Below are 22,942 nucleotides of genomic sequence, written 5' to 3' on the forward strand. Positions count from 1 at the left end.
CTGCAAGTTTATTTCTTCTGGAGGGGAAAATTGTTGTTCAATTATAATAATAAGAAAGTGTGACCTAAAAATATTACCTAAACTGGTACTATAATCTCATTCATAAGTTTGCGAAGCAGTGTTCTCCTCATCATACAACATAACACATACCTTGGTTATTATTAAAGCGTCTTTTATTTCCAACTGTTAGAAATTAATTATGTAATTTTATATACTCTAATTTTGGATCTACATTGAAATGTGCCCATAAGGTGGCCACATAAACATTATCATTGCAATTCATACCAGTTGTATGTGTTGTAAAAACTAAAACATCGTATTGGAAGAAGATATTTTTTACACAGATGTCATAAAGCATAACAATTAATACAAGTTTTGAAAAACTGTGCAATGCCTCCAGGAAGTATGCACAGTGCTTCATTTATTCCACATTTTGTTATATTTCATCATATTCCAAAAGAATTTACCACCTCAACATTGTTTAATGACAATGTGAAACATTTATGTAGTTTGAAGCTGCAGCTTGAAGTTTAGGTGAGGTACCTTCTGTTTTCATTGATCATCCTGGAGATGTTTCTACAGCTTAATTGGAGTCCGCATGTGGCAAACTCAGGTGATTAGATCAGATTTGTAAAAGGCACACAAAAATTTTGCCTTTTTAATTTCTCAGTCTTTCTAGACTTACGGTTAGCATACAACAGCCTTCTTGTTTTTATGATTATGCTGAGGCTATCTCGACTGGCAAACTGGCAGGGCATAGTTCATGGTGTTTGGGCAACTGGAGAGCTGATCTCCTGCCTTGCTCTCGGAAGCAAAGAGAAAATAGCTCGGAAAAGCTTTGCCCTCTGGGTCACAAGTCATCCAAAAGTGTGTGACCTGGCAGATGGATTGATGAATAGTCTCCATTTATGGTCTGTGGGCAACCCAAGTTAGAATGTCTACAGGGATTCACCAGGAATCACCCAGTTGGGCAAATGAAATAGAACCTGGCAATCATAAGACTTCCATCTGTCCATCCATCCTCGTACAGTCGATTTGATGGACTAAACTTGTTGTTTTTCTGTCCACCACCAGAGGGTGTGGCAGTCTCTTCTTCTACTTTCAGTCCAGGTAAATGGGTCTGTCATAGCTGCCTATGGCCACTACTTGATGTGCATACCAAAAACCTGACACCTGGTCTGGGACATCAGTTTGCACCTGACCTAATCCAAAAAGAGACTTTCTCTCTGTAGCATCGACTTACCTGTCCCTTACTGACAGATCGAATGCAAGCCTGCTAGATCTAGTCACTTTCACACCTATCCTTTGCACTCCTCTCCACATTGTTTATCTCACACACACTCCCAGTCTTTCCCTCCTCCGCCCTTTTTGTTTTTACTCCAGGGGGTTTTCAGTTACACACAACATGCCCAGACAGTTGCGCACAGTTCACAGGTCTTCAGTCATAGATCAGAGGGATGTGCGTAAAGGGGCAGGGTCTAAAACTGCAAACGGCAGTCAGAGAAAATCCCAGTTGAATGAAAAAGGCTCGCAGTGTGGCACAAAAGGGGAAGTATGTCATATCGATTACGTATTTAAAGGCACACTTACCATTTTCCCCAATTCACACGCAATGTGTTGCAACATATTCAACAAAGTGTTTTCTGCGTGCCATCACCATAATCTTGGATGTTAAATGTCCTCCTGTTTCTCAGGATTGCTTTTAAAAAAAATTTTTTTTGTATTTTTAATTGTTTGCATGTTTTGTATGTTCACTCACCTTTCTTTGGCAACAGCTGCGATTCACATAATGTGTGGAGATTTCTGAGGCACAGTTTATGCTATTTGAGGATCTCTGTAACTCTGAACTCTGCTGGAGTATTAGCCATTAACTTCCATGGTGGTATATTGCACCAATAAATCAAATTGTCACTGAGGTATTCACACAGCATGCAGCTATGTGTAATGTCACAAGCAGGTATCTCTGTGGAGATAAATGATAAAATTAGAAAGCAGTGACTGGAGTCATTTCTGAGCATGTCTTTAAAGTCACAAAGACTCTGTCCTAGTAATACTAGTTTTAGTTTTTTTTACACAATATATGGTACCTGGAGTTTAAATTGTTTTCATTGAAATAATAATTATTTTTACTTAAATCAACAAAATCCACAGCTTTGGTCAAATAAACTACTTGGTCAAAACTTTAAGAATATTGTCTGTCGGAAAAGTAACATTTCAGTTTTCAAACAAAACTGAGATTAGCTTTGCAAGAAATATGGTGTTTTATGACCATAACACCATTTTCTGATACGTTATTAGTCATAAAAAATAAAGCATACATTCTCGTTCAAAAATAAGTCAAATGAACTCAAGGTAAATATTTTAAAGCAAAACTACTCCGGCATCTTTTAGAGATGACCAGTTAGATATAGAGGTTTTATGTAGTCCTATGTTAATGATAAGCATTTTCCAAGATACAGGTGGTTTATGTTTTATAATAGCATGTACAGTAGTTCTTCTGCTATGCCAGTTTCTTGACCTGTCTACATAAAACAGCACCCTCTAGTGTACTGGAAGGGAACATCAGATCACACTAACTAAATAGAACTTTTGTTTATGCATATTACTGATTTCCCTGTTTTCTTCAGCATACTTGTTTTTCGTCTTATGCACGTCCAACAGATGCATACAAAATTATTTTGAAGCGTTATTATATATATTTTTCACAATAATAATTCATCAAACTTCAGCTGTCCAAACAAAGTGCTGTTGTGCTCAAACAGCACTTTGTACAAGCAAAGTGCTTCTATGCTTCATCTTTTGCATAGAAATTTCAAACCGTGACTAGCACAATCCACAAGCTCAATGGTCACTTGGGGTTTTTCCACAGGTCAGAGTCCCTTGTAAAAAATAAAAAATAAGGAAATGAATTGATAAAGACCCAAACTGACCTGGAGCCACCCGAGCTTATCTCTAGTTTTGCAAATAGGATTTAGCTCATGTTGGTTAGAGAGTGACATAGCCTGTATTTTACCAGCGCACCATCATTTGGACGTATTGATCAATCTTTCCAACTAAATTTCCTATAAGAACTTTACAGGCATTTCAGTTGATGCCAGATTAGTAATTTAAATCTAAATAATTTCTGATTTGGTGATAATTTTGACTTTGTATTAGCTTGGGGCATGACTTGTTGCAAATCTTATTTTTAGTAATTTTTATGAAACCCAGTGACTTTTAGTTTCGTATTATTTTTCCTTAGTGGATTTTGTACCTTCTTAATAGCTTTGTGGTGAAATTGCACAAGTTCAAAAACTATTAAATCATCATAAATGAGTATTTATTTTAAAGTATTTTCATTTGATCCTGGCTGTGCATGACTTTCTTGTCATTGGACAGTGCTCAACAATAGGCACTAATTTCTGGAGGAAAAAATTACACCAGTGACAACCTTCATAACCTAAGTATCTTGGAAGACTTCAAAACAAAGCCTTCTGCTAGTTAGTTGTAGCTGAGTTAACACTAACCTGAGAAAGACAGGTTTGCCAGCTGAAGAGCTAGATAATTAACAACCCAAGTGTTCACAGGTTTGGTGTTACCAATGTTTGAAAGGGTTAATTGTGCAGAGTGGGATTTCAACTCGTAAATTTCATAGCAGCCAACGTTTCCACACTTTGCTTCTTTCTTTGTGTCTAATTGGTGTGGAGTAAATGTAGGCCCAACACCTTTATTTTTGGTGACACATATTGGTGTTAAATAATCATTGTAAACACTTAGGAATCCTACTGATCTCTGGTGTAAATTGGTTAATTCATTTTTTTTTTAAATAAAATATTTCTTAAAAATGTTGATTCATTCTTGATGGAATGTGGGTATTCCCTTTTTGCCATTGTTGTGAAGTATTAATATAATTTTTGTATTTTTCAACAAAAAAAAAACTTAGTGCCTAAGTACTTTGCTTATACATGTCAAAGGGTTTAGATTATATGACTTAATGTCTCTTTGCAGATGTCTCCCGTGATAACTATCATCCTCTCACTCATAATTTAAGACCGTATCAGTCATTTCATTTTGCTGAACACAACTATCATCTAACACATTTGCGTGTAGTTTTTATGTTTTGGATTTGGCTTCGGTCTGTTGTCATGACCAGTTAGATATTTTCTGCTGGTGATTTCATCTGTAAGGATATTAGACACCCATTAGGGCGTCTGGTAGCTGGGAGGGGGAGGAAAAAGAGGTGTTGGAAAAGATGTACAGCCTGTCAAGTGGGGGCAAATCTGAAGTGAGGTTGACAAGGAATTCTAAGTGAAGTATTAACAGACACCAGAATAATCAGTGAAGACAGGTAGGGACCTAAGCTACCTTATGCAGTGTCAGGTGATGTTATGTCTCAAAGGTCATTCTGTTTAAAATAGAAGCTTTAGGTAATGTTTTTGTGTCATTTGTATAGGATGAATACCATTACAGTATCTGTACTAAGCAGTTTTTTCCCCCAAGAGAAAAAATAAAATTCTCAAAATGAAACGAGTCTTATGCACATTTTTTGGCAAAATAAGTTGAAACTAAAATCCATTTGTTGGAATGAGGTGATAAGTAATTTGTGGGACACCCTTTTAAATGAAAACAAATCAAAAATGAGAATACATGTACAATAAAACAAGGGATTAAACGTGGACTTTGGTAAAACCAGTACAGGGCTCTATTCTATCTATAATGGGAACAAGCAGGTAATGTTTGTTTAAGAAGGGTTACAAACTACATCTGCTACACAAAGCACCAGGACTTTTAAGATTTAATTCCAGATTCACTGATCAAAGAAGAAGCTCACAGTTGGATAAATAATGTTAATAAATGCAGACGGCTATTAATTTAACAGGTTATAAAAAGAAACTTGATTCTGTGGGATTATTGTCACAAGTTGCTATCCTGCTATAGGGCAATTGGTAAAAATCTGTTTTTAGTTAGATATACAATTATGGAATATTTTAAATTAGTTTTTAAGAAAACATTAGCCAACCTCAAAATTGACCAATTGCTCTATTAGACAAACCACCCTCAAATCATCTCCCCTATAACCACAGAGAATAATAACTGGTGTATGGATCCTATGTTCAGATCCTGTTTTTGTGTTTTGTCATGCGTATTGCGGTGTCATTTCGCTGAAGTTCGTTTTGCCAAATTTAGTTCTTACCGTACTTACACATACTTTAAAAGACACCAAGATAAATATTTGCTAATCTTTCTTAATTATGCACTTACAGTATGTCAGAATACATATTTCTCAGGACTAATTCTAATCATTAGATTTGTGAAAAGTGCAATCTCTTCTGCTGTTATCTATTAGGTTAACTCTAGTAGCCTCATGAACTGTAGGATGATTCACTGAAGGATTAATGTAACAATCTTCACAAGATAGTAATTCAAAAACAAACTGGTCTTCAGTCAGAGGCTTACTGATATTGCTGCAACACAGACTCTACAGGAGATCATTCCTGCCCACACCTGTAGCCATTTCAAATGATTCTTGAAAGGCAATTAAAGAAAGAATCCCTACATCTTTTTCTCTTTGGAATTAAGAAATTGTTTTTGAATTGAACTGAATTGAATGTGCTGCTGAACTTTTTGTTGTTTCAGTAAAACTTCAGAAAACCTGTCATAATGCCTAGCTATATCACATTTTTTGCCTCTATTAGAACCTTTTAAGTTCTCCGTGTCCAAAAAAAAAGAATCCTGATCATAATCCAAAACCCTTTATTCAGAAGATGAGTTCATGACGGTTTATTTTTTCCACAGGACATTAAAAATGATACCTAAGCATTGAGGTATCTAGACTCCTCTTTTGTGCAACAAGTATTGTTCCAGCCCTTGTTGCTATCATCCCTATTATTAACTAGTACATAAACGGATTCCCAAGCAAATCCACACACAAGTGCACCCGTGTGAGATATTTACGTGACCGGCGTTTGCAATGGCGACGTGCCATTTTGGCGTCTTTGTCTCCATGCGAGGGTGAGCAGCTTTCGTAAGTTGACACCTACTTCTTCATATGACATGTCATGTGGAGGAGGTCTTTTTGCATGTTTGTGAATATCACTGTTGCTCTGTAAACGCCAGTCTGGCAGCAGGCGGTAACCAGAGCCCACAGGGAGCTGATGCCGTGCGTAAATTAAACGGGCCCTCCATGCATTCTCCTTTCCTTGGGGTTGCTGTGTCTGTGCATTTTTCCCACCGAGAAGTTTTGCCTCATAAAAGTGAAAGTTCTGCTTTTAATTTGTGTCGCAGTAAGTTGGTGGAAGTTGAGCTGTGGATGTGGGGTTGAAGTTTCGTGCGACTATGTGTAAAACGCCTGATTGAGCTTTGCTACTTTACAGAATGGATTGCGGTGCTTCTGTCTTCAACAGTGTGTCCCTGCATCCTTAAAATTCATATTAAAAAAAGTAATATGGCCTTTAACATGTTGTCACAGATCCTAAATTTTGTCTTGACATAACTATTTAATCTTGTAGATTCTGTGTACTTGTTTTTCTCGTGGGACTGTTCTGTCAGGCAAAATTTTTGTCACTCAGACCTCTTCATTGCATGTAACTTGTGACAGTTAAGGCTAAAATACCCTGGCTAAGTAGCTACCTCACATTTTTGTGTCCGTCATGTGTAAGTGCAAATTTGTCATCAGTGGGCTGGACAACATTTGTACATTTCTGAGGAGATACAGGTATTAAATTCCATTCTTTATGGTCTTTTAAAAGCCTTAAATTTGAGTTGGGGAGATCTACAGAGACCCCTGTTCAAGATGAGCGGGTTATCTAGAGGTTATTATGATTCTGTCGTGTCCTATGAGGGTCTTTGCCAAGACTACGTCAAATGATCTCCCCTGACATTAATATTTTCACTTGGAGGCAGTAGGGGAGCAAGGTGGGGGGGCAATGTAAGCAAGATTTTTTTGGCTGGCCTTGTTTTATGTTGGCAGTGATGAAAGACACCAAAGCCATTACTCATTGTTCTGGCATGCCCAGAATGTATTATTAGCTCCCGTCTTCCTATTAGTCTCTACAGAAAGGTTGGAGGGTCAAAAAATAAAGAGGTAACCAGTCTGCAGGGCTGTCTGCACTGCTGCTGTTTACCAGGGAGGGGGGGATATTTTAGACCTCCGAGAGCTTGCATATTTACCCCACTGAGCCTGACTGACCTTGCCATTTGGTGGTGTGAGGAAGCTGGAACCACGAACAGCGGAGAGACGAGGCAAAGGGAGAAACTGTCTGGTTTGATAAGCAAGTAGCGTTTGAAGATAAGACTCCAGAAAGCAGGATTATTTAAACAGAAGAAGACTGAGCTAAGCAGAAGGTTTCAGGAGAGAAGCAAGGAGGGGGTGGGGGACTTAGTAGGAGCAGCGGCCATCGGTGGTGAGAGGCAGCCAGGCTGAGCTGACTCTTCCCCAGAGGAGGAGTTGCAGTTGCCGGCCAGGGCAGGTCCCGGTGCTGGCAGGGCTGGCCCTACTGCTTCTCCACCTCCATTCCTTCCTCCCCTCTCACTCCTCCTCCATTTAACTATCACCCAAACTGCTGAGCAGTGATGGAATTGCGAGCTGAGCTCCTAAGCAACTAAGGAATGCTTAGAAAATCTTAACAATTAAACTTTTCTGCCTCTAGTAAGGGGGCGGGGGGAACTAGTGGGTCACCGCTGGAAAGACTTCTTATCCTTTTATCTTATCTGTGTTATTGCACTCACTGGTTGAGTGCACTGAGAAGACAAAGGAAGTTCTTTTTTTTTTGTGTAGATATTTTTTTCTTCATTTTTGTTTTTATTTTGTAAACCGGAACAGTGGCAACGTTTTCAGTAGCACGGTGCAAGGACCAGCTCCACTCACCCAAGATGAGCCGCTGGCTGAAATGCACCTCCATGCACTTTGTATGTATTCTTTTGTTGTTGCTTTTAAGTCATTTTCTTTTTACAGGCGATTCATCTGGGTTTGTGATTTTCTAGATATGGTTACGTAAAGTCAGACAGAGTTGAAATAAAATGAAGGAATACCTAATCATGCATATAGATTAGTGGTTATTGGTTAACTGGCTAAATTTAATCTATTTACTCTTAGAAGTTTGGTTTGTTTGTTCTGAGATTGGATGTTCAGTATAAAGGTCATGTTTTTTTTCCTTGAGAAGGACTCTGTTCCCATGTTTTGTATCTTTCACTCATGTGTTGATGGGATTCAGTGCTGATTGAGTGGTATTGCTGTACAGCGCATTCTTTGCATATTCCTGCTATAACTTGTGTTCCAAGCAGTTGCTGTGGAAAAGCATCAAAATGACTCAAACATCGTGTTGTTCTTTTCAAGTTTCCAAATGTCCTTTTTTTTTTTTTTAATCTTAAAAGAATTGGAAACCAAAATCCCATTCTTACTTTTACCCATTAAGCCATGAGGGACTTCTTCCTTATATGGCAGCAGTTTTCCTTACATGTTGAATCAAGTCTCTGCGGAGAGTACACATTCGGTTCTGCATGTCTGATGGTGTTTCTTGTTGTTTGTGACAGAACACAGACTGGAACAAGTACGATGATCGGTTGATGAAGGCGGTGGAACGTGGCGAGGTGGACAAGGTTGCCACTGTTCTTGGCAAGAAGGGCATCATTCCCACCAAACTCGACGTGGAGGGACGCTCTGCGTGAGTAAACAAACGCACACAAACACCGGTATGCTGATGTAATAAGCAAAATGGATGAAATTTGTGCTAAGCAACTTTATATGTTCCAATCAAACTCCTAAATTTAGTTAAGACTCCCCATTAAGAACCCCAAACATTACCATTCTCTCCACACCACGTGACATTCCAAATCCTGTCCCTCAGATAAGGAATCTAGCGTGGAATTTCCTTAATGATTACCTAACCACTTGATCTCTTTATTTATGTTCAAGGTTTGAATAATAAACTTTTCATCCAGCTGCCCTGCAAAGGACATATGTTCCAGTTTTATGTTTTTGTGCCTATTTTTTATATTTAGAATTTCCCCTTTTTCTGTCCAACTTACTTGAGGTCAATGTGGGAGTTGGCATAAGGAATGTTTGTGGACACAGAGAGCTTGACCACGCTGACCAGAGGCTGTTTATGTAGTCCTTGCAGGAAATGACTCCCTTCCAAGTCACATCAGATCCACTACGTTGTTCCCGACAATAGCTAATCCATTTAGGCCCAGCTGCAGAAAATGATCAGCTGATATGTTGAAGAACCAGGTTAGAGCTGTTTAGTGGGAACCAGAGTTTCTTTTTTTCCCATCCAGAATATCTTGATTATTGGTCCAGCATGTGGAATTAGAGTTAATTAATGGACCAATCAGCATCTGTTGTTTGGATAAACATCTTTATGCATCCAATAATTGCCTGCTGTTGTAATCAAGTTTGAATCTATTTCTGACCACTTTCATCAACTAACCGTATCTGGCGGTATCGCAGATCGTACTAGAACCGGCTGTACCCAAACAAAGTTATTCTCAATATCTGGTGTTTAGACTGATCTGAACTATTCTACTGTAAATCTACTCAAATGAACTCAGTATTTTTGGAAAAGAGGTCAAGCTTTTACCAAAGTCTGTCCAAAACGTAAAAAAAAAAAAAAAAAAAAGCTGAACCATAATCACAGCTCTTGACGGTCTGTATATAGTTTCAGTAGGGCCACACACAGACCGCACATGTCCGTGGCATCCCAGCCTTCGCAAAAACAGACATGGGAAGGTTGAACGGTGATTCCCTGTAATCACGAACCTCTGAGGAGGAACTAATTACAAACAGTTAGCCCCTGTACATGATCGACTGCGCCTTGGATTAGCCTCGCTGTGTCCAGCTAATGAATTCAGCCCAAGCCTTTCTGTCTCAGCCTCCAGCTGAGTAAACAGTTCACATCTTTCCTCTGGCATCAGCCACCCGGCAAGGCAGACCCACCCATAACCCGTACTTATTCTGTGCCACCGTGTCAACGAGGGGTCGAGCAGCAAAGCAGTCTACATAATAGCACACTGTCTGAGGCAGGTGCTGGCTGCGGCCTCTTGAGTAGAAGGAAATGATTTTTGACAGAATTTCTCCAAACATGCACAATTGATGTCCTTCATAATAATAATTTTTATGTCTACTATCACAGATTACAGAGCTTTTAACTTGCAGAGATTTGCTGGTGGGAATCGTGCAGTTTAGGTATTAAAAGTGCATTGCTGCAGTGTTGCAGCTGCTAATTTCACCAAATTTACGTGGGATCATCATATGGTTTAGCTACATGCATATACTTTATGGATCACTGTTCCAGCTCCTTTAAAAATAGCAGGCATCTTTACCCTGTGGAGGGTAAAGATGAAATGACACCTCCACTCTCTGAAAGGCCAATTTCAAAGCTTGCTCATAAGCTCCTATGTAGGGAAAATGTACATTTGTCTATGCCAGTAACGGTAACAAAGCTGTTACTGTTAATTTGCTTTGGAGTGACCTGCTGCTAAGATCTGATGGAGCAATGGTGGAAAAGTCTTTTACTCTGGGCATCCTCTAAATGACTTCCTGCTCTTTTCTGGATCTAAACTGATCTTGATTTAACATCAGATAATTCATTAATGACATTTATAGAAAAAGTAGCTCACAGTTGCACTCACTTCCTCTCTGACGTATCATAATTTTATCATAACTACAGAAAGTGCACCTCTTCACTTTGTCATTCTGTTAAATGTGTTCAGAATGATTTATTTAGTTGTTATATGGAAAATGCTCCGGCTCCTGAACTTGTCACTTTTGTCCACCAAACATGATTTGCTCTGGTCTGCTTCCTGTCTGCTTTGTTGCCCCTCCGAGGTCACGACCCTCCTCTGCTCCCGAGAGGACCAGCATCTCCTCGCCATCAACACGGCTTTTAATATCCACGCCAGTGTTGAGGTGACAGCCTAGCTGTCTCCTTGGCAGATACTTCGGGGCCTGGTGTATAAACGGTTCATGTAGTTTGAAGGCTGACAGACTGAGATTAGTTTACATACAGCGGCTTTGCAGCCCTTCATGGCTGGTGGCAGCAGAGCGACCGCGGATTACATCAATGAATTTCAGCTGGAATGTTTCAGGTTGGGATTGATTATGGAAGACATGGCGCGAAATTGATCAACGAAGGATGTTCTTATCAAGGCAAACTTGCTCTTGTTGAACTATTTAAAAAATTTATCAATTTGAAGCTTAAGACTGATGAAGTTCTAACATTTTTAGCCCACGTCCAGTATCCATATTTTATGCATATAAAAATGTATGATTCCAAATATAGAACAGTGTGTTTTCTATTTAATTTAAAAGTACTCACATAAAGTAGAAACGCCATATTATCTTCCTACTTGTTGTCATGGAGGGTTCTTGTTGTGTACCTCAAGAATGCTGATCTTGCTGTCAGTATGGAGCCAAGTCTCCATTTTCAGTTTGTCAGTTTGTCCTTAAGTTTCACCCTCCCCCTCCTCTCCATCAGGTCACTTCTTCATTTGCCTGTCCTAAATCTCTGCCGTCTCCTCGCTGGTCTATCCACCTCATATTTATTTTTCATGTCATATCTTTTTGCCATTTATTTAAACTCCCAGGTTTCATCTGGCAGCCACGCAAGGACAGCTTGAATGTCTCAATCTCATGCTGGGACACAATGTCGACATCACTGCAAAAGATGCCTCTGGTGAGTTTGGGTTCAGCACAAGATGTAACCTTTGAAGTGTAACATAATATTCAGCCCGTGTGTAGTTGAAGTCCAAATGTTTTTACGCTACCACAGATAATTAGTATTGAACTTGGGTTGAATATTGAGCCTAATTTAGCCTAAGTTATTTTTAGTTTTGCAAATATTCTTTTAAAAGAGAGACAAATGTATGCAGAAGAAACTTTGGTTTCACGAATAAAAAAAAAGATTCTATAACGCATGGCTAATGTGTCATTGAATTCAAAATATTAAAACTGCAACACGTAACTTTCATAAAAATGTTTTTTACATATTTGTTTAAACTGTTACTATGCCATGACATTGTGGTACGAGAGATAATCTGTGGAAAAATCCAGCTCCTTGTGGTTCCTACTGAATAGGAGGAAGGTCTTAGTGTTGTCAGTAATGATCGTGTGTGCGAGGCTCAATGTGCTGATGGAGAAACAACTCACTGTTATAGAATAACTTATCGCTGTCATTGGTGGCTACGCTAACTAGCCTGAGCATTGGTAGCAATCTTCCTAATTAGGGATGGAGCTGTAGCGTAAGCAAGGGGGAGAGTGCGAGTAGTGCACACATGAGAGTGATTGACAACGCTAAGACTTTTCTTGCTTTGATTGGTTGTTTCGTAGTGAATTGTGTATTTCTGACGGCAGTAAGACCACAAGGAGGAGCAAAACTTTTTGTCACAGTTTATCTGTCTCATCTTATACATAGTGACAGTACTAAAGTTATAAAAACTCAGAATAAATATCCTACCCTAAACTAAAATATTTCTTGTCAGTTACTACAAATGTTTTATACCTACTTGTTATCTTACAGTAAACTGGTTAAGATCAAAAACTTCTGCGAACTGGGTCACAGTGGTACATTTACTACTTGATATTTCAATAAAATCGATACAAAAAAGGGAGTTATTTCAAGAATACACATTTGCATCAGTATCGATGCAAAAACTGGCATTTTCCTCCCTCCCAAGTTTATGCATAGCTTTCCATAGCAGTGTTGCAGAAACAAACACTCATCCCTCCTCTTCCTGCATCCGCTCATCTAAACCAATGGAAATTGGCAAAAAAAAAAGGTTCAATCATAGATATTATTAAATGATTAATTGGAAAAATGACCAGTGCACCCCCCTGCATAGAGGAATTAGTAGTAGGTGATGTTACTGATAATAAAACTAGGTCAGCAAATGTTGGCCTTGTACCAAAGTTGACAATTTTAGCATTAACAGTACACAGTAAAAAAAAAAAAAAGAAAGACTGGCGACCTGTCCAGGGTGTACCCCGTCTCTCGCCCGGAACGTTAGCTGGAGATAGACACCAGCATCTCCTGTTTTGCTTTACAGAAAAGCAACATTTATGTTTTTAAATGGCTGCTGAATTGCCTGCTGCTAATTGATTCTGCCTTAATTAAGATCGTAAAGATACTGTCATACAATTATTGGTTATACTTCCCTGATCTTAGAGAGAAAACATTATGCCTTCAATGAAGCTTTTCATAGTATTGTATTAATCATTAAGTACTTAGTGTTGGAATAGAGTTTGCATTTTAATTAACCCAAAATTGTCCCATTTGTCTGCATTAGGAAAAAGCGCTCTTCATATGGCTTCAAAGTACGGAAATTCTCTGTGTGTGCAGAAACTCCTGCAGGTAAAGTGCATTTCATTATTTACCTATAAGAGAGAAGAAGAAAAAGCACAGTGCTATTTATTATTCATGTGTTTTCTTCTTCATTAGTGTTCACACACAGCATGTCTACACGCCATTGTATTTTGGTTCCAGTCGCCCCGTCGGTCAGAGCAGTTGTCCCTTCGGCCCCCTTAAATAATTATTGCCGACCAGCCCTCACCGCAGAGCCCTCTCCATATCAGGGCGCTGTTGAGTCACCAGGGCCCCTCTGGGGGCTTACGTGTTTACAATGAGAGGGATTTCTCTCCAGCATTGTGCTCTCATTGTTGGAGACCATTCCCCTGCCCCCATCTCTCGCATGGCGGTGATCTAATGGAGGTTGTGGTTGTTGGCAGGGGATTGTCAGCAGTGTTGACAAGCTCACCCTCCTACACTCCCCACACCTCCCATAGCAGCTTGATGCCAACAGCCACAGCCTTCCCTATCTCTCTCAGTCAGGCTGAACCCTCCAGGTATAGGATATCCCCCCTCTGCTCCTACCCTCGCTGCCAGGTCATTTGAGCATGTAGATAATTTTTGCCACTTGTTGCTAGAGAGAGCTGGGGTTTAGCTGGCAGGGCTTACCCAGCAACATCAGGCCCCTATTAGAGTCCTCAAGGTTTTCATCACGGCCCCTCGCCGGCACAGTAGTACGGTGTCCGACCAGCTGAGTGCGAGATATCACGAGCATTTCAGCACAGCGCCGTCCGGTGTGACGCAAGGCGCCTGCTGCTGTTGCTCAGATTGCACGGCCCAGCCAGCCACTTGGGGAGAAGTTATGTTGATGATGAAATTCTACCCTTATTCACAGTGGGAGCATTTTACTAAACCATTCCTGAAATACATCTTTGTAACATTTAGACCAAAGAGTTTATGTTTTACATATGGGCCAAATTCTAAGACACTAAGGCTATGTTCACACTTCAGGCGAATGCGACCATGTGCGACCCATATCATACTTTTTCACAACATTCAGATCTTTTTGCCCTAAAAAAAAAATCCGATTTGAGCCACTGCTATATGTGGTACTAAATCACAAATGTATCTGATTTTTTTCAAACAGTCATTTTGCATTTAATGCTAATTTTACGCAATATTTCTTTACCAGAAGAAACAATAACAGATGGAAAAACAATGGCTGAATTATGAAATTCCGATTGAAATTAGGATTTTAGCTTTCTGGATATATAACCTGGTTTTTCTGTGAAAGAAAGGAAAACATTGAAATGAAAATAATAAATTGTGTGTCAAGCTGAACTTCTGCTTCGTTCTAGCACAACTGTCCAGTCGGAAACATGGACCTACAAGGACGCACTGCTCTACATGATGCCGGTAAGACTCCACTTTACTCTGCTGGTGGCTGAACTCGGCTTTAATGTAGCGCTGCTGCTAACATGACTATTTCTACTCGGAGAAAGTCAGCAATGACTCAACTCTTCTAGACCAGACTTGACTTCACACTACTCTTGTGGTGGCTTGACTCTATGGCAGTTCTGTATTGTATAAAAATCACACCTGCTTCCTACATAAACATCACAAGAACTGATCACGTTCTAGCATCATAAATAGTCTTTTTTTCTAGAGCTGCTGTCTTACTGGGACAATTAAAATTCTTTAACAAGGGATTGATTTCAGGAAGGGGAAAGATATTTTCTCATAGTTTAATATCCTGAAGCTTTTACTGTTATTCTAACTATAGTTATCTCTCTCCTTTGTAGAGATAATAATACCCTCAAAGGCCAGGCTTTCTTTATGTATTCCTACATCACAAGCTATTTGCATTTAATATATGCCACATTAAATGAGTTGATTTTAGACGTCTGTGCTGACATTTAAATACTAGCCTCTTCGGGCTTTAAATCCACAGACTGCAGCTGGAGCGAAGTGGAACTGCATGTACCTCTTCCTGTTAAATGGAGTGAAATAATTGTAGGAGTGTCGCTTCTTGTTTTTTTTCTCTCCTCAGTGATGGCGGGCTGCACCTCCAGCGTGAAGCTTCTTTGTGACAACGGGGCTTCTGTGAACATCTCTGATTTTGTAAGAAACACAATGAACCTTTTATTTCATGCGTAATAGATCCGTTTTTTTTTTTAATTATAGAATGTGCTTTTTATTAGTTTTTTTGTTTTTCTGGAAAGACAAATTTTTCTGCTCTGCTGATAAATCCTTTTGCTTTGTAAATGCAAGTAAAGTTTAAAGCAGTTTGTCTTCGTCTCCGTTAATTAATTATCTGGATTAGTCTTTATATGCTTGTATAGATTTCTGTACGTCCTTTTCTGCAGGATGGCAGGACTCCTCTGATTCTGGCCACACAGATGTGTCACCCCCACATATGTCAGCTGCTGCTGGAGCGAGGAGCCGATTTCAATGTCCGAGACAAACAAAACAAGTAAGTTCCTGCACCCCTCGGGCTGTTTCTCTTCGATAAGCCTGTTGCATGTCAGCTTTGATTATTTTCAATCCAAGCTGCAGACAGAAAGCTGCTTTGGACAGATTATGCAGGGTTGATGAGTTGGATCTCACACGGAAGCGGTTTCCGTGACATTACAATATCTTGTTCCAGGTTTTTTGAGTTGCCACACAGTAGCTTGTGTCAGAAACGTAACACTACTAGTTGTCGATATTGTAAATTAGAAAGCAAAAAAATTGCTGCTTTTCATGTTTACGATTAGTTTTTTTTACCCGTAATTCAAATTTTCTACAAATGACTTGGCCCAACATAACTAAACGTTAATTCTTCATTGTTCAGCATTTGAAACAGGACACATTTCTTTGAAAGGCTTGGGGGGATGTTTGGACTTGTTCTCGCCCTGAACCTGTTTCTGTTGCCTCCCTAAGGACAGCTCTGATTTTGGGCTGCGAGTTCGGCTGCAAGGATGCCGTGGAGGTGTTATTGAAGACCGGCACTGATGTGAAAGCAGTCGACAACATGGGTCACGATGCATTTCACTACGCTCGCCTCAGCAACAAGCCAGAGCTCACTGCAATGATCAAAAGTCACCTTGAGAAGGCCAACAGAGGTCAGACTGGGAGAAACCTGCATGGCTTTATTTGTGATGAACACAAGAGAGAGTGCCATCATTCTCTATATTGGCTTAAGAAATGTTTAATTTAATCTCAATCTAATGTGTTGAATAACTGCATGATGCCGACATTTATCTCAGTGTGATTGCAAATGGAAGGAAACAGGAAATGAGAACATGTGTTTGATTTTTATTTATTTTTTCAGAAAAAGAAGCTGCAAAGATTGAACAGTGGAAGCGGCAGGTAACCCAGTGGGATTTGGTTTACTCTCGCATCATCGCTCACAGTGTGCTTGTAGAGAAAAAGACACATTAGTCTACATTACACTTATATACAGATATACAACTATGCTTTTATTTCTATAATTTTGAAAGTGTGTGTCTGTATGCGTACATTTCTGGATTGTCATTGTTGTAGTAGGATATACTCAGGAGTTGATCATGACTGCCCCCTAGTGATAAAATGTCAAAATGTTACAAATGAACTTTTTTATTTATTTATTTTTTTTAAAAAACACCATAACTCTGGAAAAATAATGTCCTTTTTCTCAGCTTTCAGTGGACAGATCGGATGCGGTGGAATCTAACAGAAAGGATCAGATCATATTTGTAAGTTAACTTCTTTGATGTAACTTCTTTATGCTTTTTGACGTAATGTATTTAAAACAACAGTAATCCAAGTTATTTGTTTCCCATAAAATACCAATGATAAATAGGTAAAATTTTGTGTTTTTATATTTGTTATGTATTTATTTCCCCGTTTAGGATCTGGAGAGGCAGAACGAGGCTCTTCAGGAAGGCCTCAGAAAGTACCACCTGGAGCAGAAACTTATGACAGATAAGGTCAACATGCTGCAACATCAACTCATGCAGGTATTTGGTCATCTTTCATGAGGTTTTGGTGAAAATTAGCATCGGCATGAGGGGGCCATAAGGTTTATCCAATATGATCTAGTCTAGTCACCAGGGACTTTAAAATGCTTCATTCACCAAACCCAGTTGTTGTATACAGAAAATTACTTGACACAGATTATGAATTTATTAATCTACTGCTACGTAATATATATATATATTTTTATCTGCAGGGGAAAAAAGCAGTGGAAGATTCTCAAAAAGAGGTAAGAGTTTGATTTTAATTTCTTTAACTATAAAAGATGTTTAAAGTGTGTTCGTCCACTAAGCTCCATTTTCCTAAAGTGATAGGTTAGGATCTCTGCAGTAAACTCTTGGATTACAAACCTCTATTCTAAAACTTAGATGAGAAACTTGAACTTTGTTTTCCCTGTGGTTCACCATGCCATCCAGTTTCTCAACTTAAAGCAGAAAATGTCATCCTTTGCTGAAATCTAGAGCTTTATCTTAAAACTACCACAAATTAGCTGTTGAGTAAAATACACAATAAAACCTTCAGTGATCAACTTTATGTTGCCTTTTGCCTCTGCTTGAAGAACCATCAATGGATCCATTTTTTCCACATGATTTAGAACCTTGGAAATGCATACTGCCCTGATTTCTAAGGTGTGCAATCTCCTCCTTCAGCAGGCTTTGTAGGATTGTCCAAACCTCCTTTAGACGGAAAAACCCATCCCTAATGTCAAATTGGATACAATTCTGCTGGAAGTAGGTTTTAGCTCTTTGAAGACATCTGTTTAGGTATTTTTTTACAGCCTTAGAAAGGTCCTTTACTTGGTATCATTTATGTTTCATAGTTAAATAAAAACATCTGATTACTGCCCCATCACCCACCTCTGCCTTTTCTTATTAATGCATCAGAAAGAGCAGTTGAAGGCGTTATTCAGTGGCAAAGACAAAGAGGAAGGAGGTCGCAGTCCGGAGACTGTCAGAGTTCAGCTCCGGAGTGCTTTGGTCAGTGATTTTATGCACCTCTGACTTTTGATCCATAACATAATTTATTTTTTTTTGTATTATCTTTATCATGGACGTTTGTTTGCCCCCGGTAAAAAATGTTAAATAATACTACAAAAAAAAAAAATAACTACAAAGCATGTAATGGGTTTGTTGTTGTTTTGTTTTTACACACATATATTTTTAAACATCTACAGTGCTTTCATTAATGTTCACTTTGTGTATTCACAGGGGGAGTATCCAGGCCAGTCTACTATCAAAGGTCAAACCCTTTTTTCCCTTATAAATGAAATAATATACTGCCAGATTATCAACTTTGCCAAACTCAGCTTGCGAAGTTCCAAGTGTTTTAGTTGTGTGCTGTCATCCTGCAGGAAAAGAAAGCATTTTAGTCAAGCAAAGTCTGGATTTCGACCAGGTAGGTTTTCATTTTCAACCTGGATATGAAGTGAACATCCTTTAAAATAATTTGTTTGCCAAAACATTTTTAACTAAGACTTATTAACAGACTTCAAACTTGATATACTTTGCAGGTTCTGATCCGCTTCATAATGTTCATTTACAGTATTGGTTGCCTACAATAATTCTACAGATTTGTGCAAAAGCCTTGAGCTCTTACATTTTGGTCAGTATAATTAACAACACACATATTAGTGTATTTTTGTACCAATATGTGAATTTATGAATCTGATCTTTTAAAGATTGGTGAGGCGTTCAGCCTTCACATATAAATAATTTAGGCATAAGTCAAGTTTATTTGTATCGCACATTTCAGCAACAAAGTTCTTTTCACCATACAAATATAGTCCAGTAATCAAGAAACAAGCAATAAACATTACATTTTGTCAAATGCCATCATCAAGCAAATGTTCATCAAATCTATTAATCAGCGTTTCACTTGCTACTAATCAAAGGCAACTCTAAACAGGTGAGTTTTAACCTGGGAAATCCGTGTTTCTGCAGTTTAGCAGTTCTCTGGAAGTTTGTATCAGATTAGTGGAGCATTAAAACTGAATGCTGCTTCTCCATGTTTGTGTCTGGATCTGGGGATGCCGAGTAGACTAGAACCAGAAGACAACATAGGACACCACATACTTAAAGTGTGACTTGTATCACTAAATTGCACATCGAGACTTAATTTTGTTATATTTTCAAATTTATTAATGATCTGATGGAATAAAACAGGAGAAAATAGTAAATTTAGTCAGATTCCTTTTAACATTGACTGAAATTTTATTGTGATGACGATAAATCAGAATTCTCATGAGAAGAAACAATACAATAAAAGCTCATCCCAGCTTAACAATATTTAATACTTAAAAGAAAGCACTTAAAAACTATACTTTTATACTATAAAAATGTGCTAATTGTGTGTGTTTTTTTCTTTTCTCTTCAGATGCCACAGAACCGTCCTGCTTCCAGACAACTCCAGAGGAGCCAAACTGCAGGAGGCTGGGACCTCCCCGAAGTGGAATCCCTTCGACTCGAACTCGACACGTTGCAGAGAAAACTGCAGACCGCAGAAGAAGAGAAGAGTCCGCTTCAGACAGCGCTGAACCAGAAGAGCCGCGAGTGCCAAGAGCTCGCTCAGAGCCGAGACGCCATCCAGAAGCGGGCCGACCAACAGGTCCAGGAGCTGGAGGACGCTTTGGGCGACGTCCAGAAGCGGATGCTAGACTCCGAGTGTAAAGTCAAGCAGCTGCAGGCTCACGTTGTCGCCGTGAAGGGACACTTAGGGGGCCAGGCGACAGAAGAACTGCGCGCACAGCTGCAGGACATGAAGGCCAAATACGAAGGCGCTTCGGCTGAAGTTGGTCGGGTTCGCAACCGCCTGAAGCAGAGTGAGAAAGCCTTGGAGGAATACAAGAGCAGCGAGAGCCAGCTGGCCGCTGAGATGGAGCAGCTCAACCAGGAGCTGGCAGCGCAGGCAGCGGAGAGAGACGAGCTGAGCAAAACCCTCTTAACGATGGAAAGCCTCCTGAACAACACCGTCGCGGCCGAGAAGTTTGACAACATGAAGAACCTGCTGACCAACGCGGTGGACGAGAAGGAGCGGCAGCTCGCCGAGCTGAGAGAGGACTACGACCGCGTGTTGGAGGAAATGGCTGAGCTCCACCGGAAACTGGATTCCCCGTCGTCCGCAGAGGAGCATCAGAGGATCGTTTCCGCCCTGGAAGAACAGAACGCAACTCTGAAACAGAAGCTGATGGATGTGACGGCAAAAAGCCAAATCCTTATCAAAGAGGTGGAGAAGAGCGGAGAGGAGCGAGATCTGCTGAGAAAGCAGCTGAACCAGCTCAACAGCAGGATGGAGAATGAATTCATAGCCATAAAGGATCACGAGGCAATTCGGAACGACATGGCTGCGGCTCTAGAGGAGCTGAAGGACAAACTTGTGGAGGCCGGCGAACGATACGGAAAAGCAGAGGGTCAGCTGCAACAGGTTCAGGCCGAGAAGGCCGCGTTGCAGGAGACCATGCAGGGCGGCAGCAAGATGAATCAGAGGGAGCTGAACGCGCTGAAGGCTCATAACGGCGAACTGATAAAGAAACTCCAACTTGTGCAGAAGAGATGCGAAGACGGGGAGAAAGAACGGGAAGAGCTGACGGAGCAGAAGCAGGCTCTGAAACGGAGCGTGGAGGAGCAGTTTGTTTCCAGGGAACAGCTTGAGAAGGTGAAGATGGAGTTGAACTCCACCTTGGAAAGTGTTAAAGCTGACAAGTTGAAGTTGGAGGCCAAGCTAAAAGAAAGTACGGAAGAGCTGAAGAATGTGAAAGAAGGAAATGAAAAGTTGAAAGAGCAGTTGGAAAAAGTGACGTCGGAGATGAAGAGAGAGTGCATAAGTATGAAAGAGCACAGAGGTGTCACAGACAAACTGAACGCTGCCGTCGTTGAGGCCGAAAACCGAGCAAACCAAGCTTCGGCGCAGCATGCTCTGGCTCAGGAGGAAGTGGCAAAGCTCAGTCAGGAGCTGGAGGCCCAGAAGACAGAACTAGATACCATACAGGAAGCTATTCAGTCCAAGTTTATCCCACTGACGGCAGCCGAGGAGAAGGAAACCACCTACAGCTCTCGGGTGAAGGAGCTGGAGCAGAAACTGGCAGAAACAGAGGAAAAGTATCACAGAGAGAGATCTGTCTGGGAAAGCATGAAACAGGAGAAACTTAAACTTGAAACGGAATTCGTCCAGCAGAGACTGGACTCTGCTATGGTTAGCACCAAAAAACACAAACAAGTTGAGGAAGAGTTCAAGGCTAAACTCGAGGCGCTGGCGCAGAAGTCGGCCAGCTTGGAGGAGCAACTCCAGGAGGCGACGCTGCAGAAAACTGAACTGCAAGACCAGAACGCCCTCTGCAACACTCAGATCCAGAACCTGCAGGAGCAGCTGAAGTCCAAGCTGACGCGGATAGCGACCTATGACACGGAGCAGACGGCGCTCCACGACGCCGCGCAGCAAGCTCAGGTCGACTGCAAGAAGGCGAGAGAGGCTCAGCAGGAGGAAGCGCAAAGAGTCGCCGTCCTCCAGAAGGAACTTCAGGAGCAGCGCAGGGAACAAACGTCACTGCTGCAACGGCACGAGGCCGAGGTCGCCAAACTCCAAGCGACACTCCGCGAAGAGGAGGAGAGCAACGCCCAGAGGGCTGAAGACGTGCGCACCCTGCAGTCGGAGCTGCTGCGAGCCACGCAGGCGCTGGAGGACGTCCGCCACAAGGATGAGCAGGTGAACGAGCTGAAGAAGGTGAAGCTGCAGCTGGAGGACGACGTTGTCGGCCTGGGCGACAAGCTGCTGAGTTTGACGCAGGAGTTTCAGAAGGCCCACCTGGAGGAGCGGCAAGCCAGAGAGGGCGAGAGCAGGGCCAGGGCCGAAATGGCGGCCGTCGAGATGGCGAGCCGGGGTGTCGAGAGGGAAATCGGGGAACTGAGGGAGCGGTACGATGATTCGCTCAGCACCATCTCCAATCTGCAGAAGAGGATTCAGGCATCGGCTCAACAAACTGAAGCCAAAGACAAGAAGGTACCAAACACGCCAGGGCTGTAACTAACGGATGTTTTAGTAATTAATTATTCTGACAATTAATCAGTCGATGATTGATCACCGTTTTTGATTTGATTTATCAATTATCCTGATGACTAATTGATTATTCTCAAAAATGTATCAGTTTAATGTGTAGAATGTCTCATTCTACATATTTTTCATTTATCCACTTAACCCTTTTTTTTTTTTTTACACAAAATGAGAAATACATTAAAACATGCAAATAAGCAAATAATTAAATTCACTTAAAATTACAAAATAAATATTTTATTGCCTAAACTGAAATTACAGCATTTCTTTAGTGAATATGAGCTGAGTGAATCTAAAAGGTTGCTGCTTGAGGAGGTGTTGGGAAAAACATTTTTACAAACTAAAGTGTTTTTATTTTAAATGCAAAATGTATGTACGTTTATATTTTGTGCATCTGTGACGTAGTTACTGCTCTGAGTATGTTGGGGGTTTTTTCAGCAAATGACCTTTTTGAATCTGTTTACTCTAGTTGATGATTAATCAATTACTAAATTGACAATTATTTCAATAACGGTCAACTATTATTTTTGTTATCAGTTATTCTATCGATTATTCTGATGTTTAATCGATTAATCAAATAACAAAATTATGCTAGTAATCAGATCAGTTGACGATTATTTGATAACCAAATTAGTATACGATTA

General features: G+C 40.4%; 1 protein-coding gene across 3 annotated transcripts in view; it reads left to right on the forward strand.

Moving 5' to 3' along the window:
* uacab (uveal autoantigen with coiled-coil domains and ankyrin repeats b) overlaps positions 1-22,942 on the forward strand; it is a 42,034-nt gene that overhangs the window by 14,993 nt on the left and 4,099 nt on the right. The window contains exons 1-16 of one of the 3 annotated variants that reach the window (XM_032560344.1): positions 7,119-7,887; positions 8,512-8,642; positions 11,563-11,651; positions 13,261-13,325; positions 14,618-14,675; positions 15,310-15,380; positions 15,626-15,732; positions 16,182-16,363; positions 16,573-16,610; positions 16,919-16,975; positions 17,132-17,239; positions 17,452-17,484; positions 18,140-18,232; positions 18,464-18,494; positions 18,607-18,650; positions 19,629-22,247. In XM_032560344.1, coding sequence (XP_032416235.1) covers positions 7,852-7,887; positions 8,512-8,642; positions 11,563-11,651; positions 13,261-13,325; positions 14,618-14,675; positions 15,310-15,380; positions 15,626-15,732; positions 16,182-16,363; positions 16,573-16,610; positions 16,919-16,975; positions 17,132-17,239; positions 17,452-17,484; positions 18,140-18,232; positions 18,464-18,494; positions 18,607-18,650; positions 19,629-22,247 — 3,762 coding nt within the window. In that variant the 5' untranslated portion in view covers positions 7,119-7,851. Of the gene's footprint in view, positions 1-7,118; positions 7,888-8,511; positions 8,643-11,562; positions 11,652-13,260; positions 13,326-14,617; positions 14,676-15,309; positions 15,381-15,625; positions 15,733-16,181; positions 16,364-16,572; positions 16,611-16,918; positions 16,976-17,131; positions 17,240-17,451; positions 17,485-18,139; positions 18,233-18,463; positions 18,495-18,606; positions 18,651-19,628; positions 22,248-22,942 lie in introns of those variants that run through there. The other 2 variants (XM_032560343.1, XM_032560345.1) reach the window with 2 other exon arrangements.

The sequence above is a fragment of the Xiphophorus hellerii genome, chromosome 4, assembly GCF_003331165.1.
Source record: "Xiphophorus hellerii strain 12219 chromosome 4, Xiphophorus_hellerii-4.1, whole genome shotgun sequence".
NCBI lineage: Eukaryota > Metazoa > Chordata > Actinopteri > Cyprinodontiformes > Poeciliidae > Xiphophorus > Xiphophorus hellerii.